This window comes from Sinocyclocheilus grahami, unplaced genomic scaffold (assembly GCF_001515645.1).
Source record: "Sinocyclocheilus grahami isolate Dianchi unplaced genomic scaffold, SAMN03320097.WGS_v1.1 scaffold250.1, whole genome shotgun sequence".
Lineage (NCBI taxonomy): Eukaryota > Metazoa > Chordata > Actinopteri > Cypriniformes > Cyprinidae > Sinocyclocheilus > Sinocyclocheilus grahami.
Window position 1 is genome coordinate 1,134,684 of NW_015505429.1, and position 4,686 is coordinate 1,139,369.

Consider the following 4,686-nt stretch of genomic DNA (forward strand, 5'->3'; position numbering starts at 1 on the left):
TTAAAGGGATAGTTCACCCCAAAATGAAAATTTGATGTTTATCTGCTTACCCCTCTGTTTTACCTCTGATTTTCACCGCAATGTCTGAAATGCCACCTATCTCTCAAACGGACCATTGACACTCCCAATTGAGATTGTAGATAAGAGTGTCAATAGTCCGTTTGAGAGATAGGTGGCGGTAATGCACTTACAAGTCTGCGATTCGCCGTAAAGCAAGAAGAAGAAGAAGAAGAAGACGCCCTCAGGACAGTTCGGACATTGCAGTGCATCAGAGGTAAAAAATCGATATAAATACTGTTCAGTTTCTTGCACAGACCAATCGTTTTGTGTCTTTTCATATCAATGTATCGCCACGAGCCGCAGGGTTTAATTTGGTTTTGTTTGGGTATGTTTTATGTCTCTCAAAGCCTTGATTCCCATCCACTTCCATTATATGACTGACAGACGGCAACGGTTGGACTTAAAAATATTTGTTTGTGTTCTACTAAAGAAACAAATTCTCCTACATCTTGGATGCCCTGGGGGGTAAGCAGATAAACATCACATTTTCATTTTTGGGTGAACTATCCCTTTAAGATCACAGGTAGCCTAAATTATTTAATTGCAAATATAATATAATATAATATTTATTTATTTGTGGGGCATTTCTTGAATGGAATCAACTCGAATCATTCCATTATAAAAGAGTGCTGTGGAGATTTTTGCTATAATTTCAAGGATGCCTTGACTCACACATCAATAATTATCTCATTGACATACATGTCTCACAGGCTTGTACTTTAGACATTGCACTGTCTAATATTAGGACAACTTGTCCTTACGGTTTAAGTCAATAATTTAAAGGTCAGAAGAGCAAAAACTACAAAGCTGAGTAAAAGGTCAGGGTAAGAGTGAAAGGTTTAACTGAATAAAGTACATGCAGGCAAAGTTCAAGGAACATTTTAAACAGACAAAAGTGTTATTAATGATGTCTGTGATAGTGTGTAAAGTTTAATATTTAATATAAAGTGTTTGAAATATGTTATTTTATTTCAGTTGTTTGCCAAAGTAACATTTTCAATTTTTGATTATGTTTCATTTATATTTATTTCATTTACATAAATATAAAAAGAAAATAAATATTAAAATAAATCATAAATATAAAAATATATAAAAAATGACATATAAAAATGCCAAAAAAATAAATTAATTATTTATTATATTATAATTTATATATACACATAACTGCAATGTGTGTGTGTGTGTAACGACACACTTATCCCAGGTTGTTGTAATGGGACTGTTGAAATGCAGTGTAAGATGCTTTGAATAAAAAGTGTCCGCTAAATGCTATGTCAGGGCCTGTATATTGATTGTGCCATTTAGAAACCTTCTGCATGGCCTTTCTATCCTCTAATATTGAATGCTTGTTAATAAGGGTATATTTCATACCCTGTCTTTAATGCAAACCAGTTTGCAGTTACCGCAGGAAACCAGATCTTTGCATTTCAGAACTATATTTAGAGTTATGTCCGAAAAAGTGGGACATCAGATAAAGTGGGTCAAATTCACTTTCACGCTGGAGTGCCCTTTAAATATCAAGAGCCAATCATATTGTAACAGTCATGAATAATTAATATATCACACTGTTCTCATTTGCATGACATCACTGTGGTGGGCGTGGTCAGGCTTCAACACAACCGATCACAACAAGCACATGGTAAGTGCGCTGACAAATACTCCCTCTAAATGAAAATAATAACCATTCATTAAAAAAAAAAATCATTCTGCTTTAAAATAATAATTTAATGTGCAATTGCCCCCCAAAAATGCAAAATTGCGTGTGTTTATTTGTAAGGATATTTAAAGTAATGACCCACTTAGCTTAGCTTACCGTGTTAGGTAAAGTGGGACAGTAGCTATCTGTTAATGTGGGACACTACACTATTCCGATGAAGTATGATTATTCATCATTTTATATGAGCTATCATGTCATGGAACATGTCAGAAGCCTGATGTTTTCTAATAATCCCATTGTAGCTGTGCTAAACTGGATGCTAATGTAATGTCAAATTTTTCTATTCTACTGTCTGAAGATTTGCCTACTTTGAGTTAGAAGTTATGAAGATCAGTTCGAATATAACATGATATATTATATAATTATGTATAATTAAATATAGGCATATTTATATATGTATATTTATATATGTATAAATATACATCAAAAGTTTGGGGTCAGTAAATTTTCTTTCTTTTCTTTTTTTTCTTTTTTTTAAACAGATTTCTATTTTTATTCAGCAAGGATGTGTTTGATAAATTGATTAAAAAAGGTGATAGTAAAGACTTACATTGTTTGAAAAGATTTCCATTTTGAATAAATGCTGTTCTTTTTAACTTTTTATTAATCAAAGAGTCCTGAAAAAAAGTATCACAGGTTCCAAAACATATTAAGCAGCACAACAGTTGCCAACATTGATAATAAATCAGCATATTAGAATGATTTCTGAAGGATCATGTGACACTGATAAAAGTTCAGCTTTGCATCACAGAATAAATTATATTTTACAGTAATTTTAACTGGTGAACAGTTATTTAAAATTGTAATAATCATTTACAATATTACAGTTTTTTCTGTATTTTTGATCAAATAAATACAGCCTTGTTGAGCATGAGAGACTTCTTTAAAAATCATCAAAAATCATACTGATCCCAAACTTTTAAACGGCAGTGTATATAGCAAATTATAACTTACTAATAAATAACTGATTTCTAGTTCAGTCTAGAAGGTATATTTGTGCAAAATGATATAATATTAGTTGAGTAATAGAGATGCCAGAATATTAGGCCTAATTCAACAACATTCTGACTTTTATCTTTTCAAGGAAATATGCAAATGCAAAGCGAGTTTAAAGGAAGAAAAGGCCTGAAGATGAATCAGTGGAGTGAGGAGCGGATGAAAGCTGCAATAGACGAGTATAAAGCACAGGCTGAGTCGGGGCAGAAGCCTGCGCTACGATTGCTGGCAAGGAAGTGGAACGTGCCAAAAACGACCCTTCAGAGACGCGTGAAAGGGCTCGTCGAGGGATCCGAGCATGCGTCTGGAAGAAAGCCATTCATCCCTGTTGAATCTGAGCGGGAGTTAGCGCGCCTTCTCACCTTGCTTTCAGAGAGAGGCTTCTCCTTGAGGAAGACTGATGTTCAGTCTCTTGCTTTCGAGTTTGCCAAGGTAAATGGCATCCGAGGGTTTTCAGAAGAGAAGCAAAAGGCAGGCTATTACTGGTTCGAGGGCTTTATGAAGCGAAACCCCGGGCTGCAAATAAAGAAACCTGAGACCACATCACCAGCTACAAGGATCAATGAAGAAGAGCTGGGAAAATGGTTCATGATGTATGAAAACACCCTTGATGCCTTGGGAATTAAAGATGTCCCTTCACATATTTGGAAGTGTGATGTATCAGGACTACAAGACAAGTTCTCCTCTCAACAATCTGTCGGGGAAGGAGAAGATCCCTGCGTTCAGATCACAACCGAGGAGGAAACGGCCTCAACTATACTAGCAGCATTCAATGCCAGTGGTGCATTTGCTCCTCCGCTTCTCATTTTTAAAGGAATTAAGGTGAGAATCGAGTGTATGAGTGAGTCTCTGGAAACCATGTGCATGAGAGCATCAGATAATGGCTGGATAACAGCAGAGCTGTTCCTTGAATGGGGGGAAATGTTTGTGGGACAGCTCCCGAAAGATGACGCCAGGCCCCACCTTCTGCTCCTCGATGACCAAAGCAGCCACGTCTCAGCTTCCTCAATCTCATGAAGAAGAACGACGTGGAGGTCATATGCTATCCTGCACCGCAGCCGGCCAACACGGCTCTGTGTAGGAGCTTCAAACACAACTGGTGTGAAGCGAGTCGCAAGTGGAATCAGCAGTGTGCGGGAATGAAATTGGCTAAAGCACATTATTGTTCTGTTTTCATGGAAGCGTGGAAGAAAACTGCCACTGTGGAACGAGCCAAAGATGTGTTCAGAACAACAGGGATGCTCCCGATAAACAAGTTTACCGCCATTGGGCATGAAAGCACCACGCTATGCACCGAAGACGCCGCACACTGCAGCACTGGTGAAGTGGCATCCTTCACAGACTTTGTGGTCATACAAAAAAGTCACACACCCAGAGCCAAGACAGTACCATATTTACAAAGAAACTCAGAATACCGTCTTTATGATGAACATTTCAAACAAAGAAATGAACAGAATAAAGCAGCCACCTCCTACAAGTGCAGAGGCTGCTTCATAAACCACGGCTCAGACGGGGATCTGAAAGCTGCTGAAGCGTGGATCAGATGCAGCAACTGTGTACGGCCTGCTACCATGAGTCTTGTGCAGAAGAGGATGGGATATATGAATGGGTTTATGATGTCGATGGTGATAATCGATAAACTGAAGTGTGGAAAAAGCATAACCCTGCGGCTCGTGACGACACATTGATGTCCTAAGACACGAAACGATCAGTTTGTGCGAGAAACCGAAAATTAGGTATATAATTTTTTACCTCTAATACAGCACTATGTCCAACTGTCTGTGCGCGCGCACGGCATCCAGTGCGTGAGGTGTGTACACGCTCTGGCGTAGTTTATGTTAATGTGTGTGTTGATATCCAGCCGAAGAGCAATCAACCATAACTTCAGGCGAGCAGGCTCAGAAGTTGGGAAT

The 4,686-nt window shown here is 38.0% G+C and overlaps 1 protein-coding gene across 1 annotated transcript in view; it reads left to right on the plus strand.

Annotated features, from left to right (window-relative positions):
• The window catches only part of LOC107598355 (uncharacterized), a gene marked incomplete at its 5' end in the record, with an annotated part of 13,997 nt that extends 9,585 nt beyond the window's left edge, over window positions 1-4,412 (plus strand). The window contains 3 exon segments of the mRNA XM_071582423.1: window positions 2,862-3,764; window positions 3,767-4,326; window positions 4,329-4,412. Coding sequence (XP_071438524.1) covers window positions 2,862-3,764; window positions 3,767-4,326; window positions 4,329-4,412 — 1,547 coding nt within the window.
• Between the last annotated feature and the right edge of the window lie 274 nt (window positions 4,413-4,686).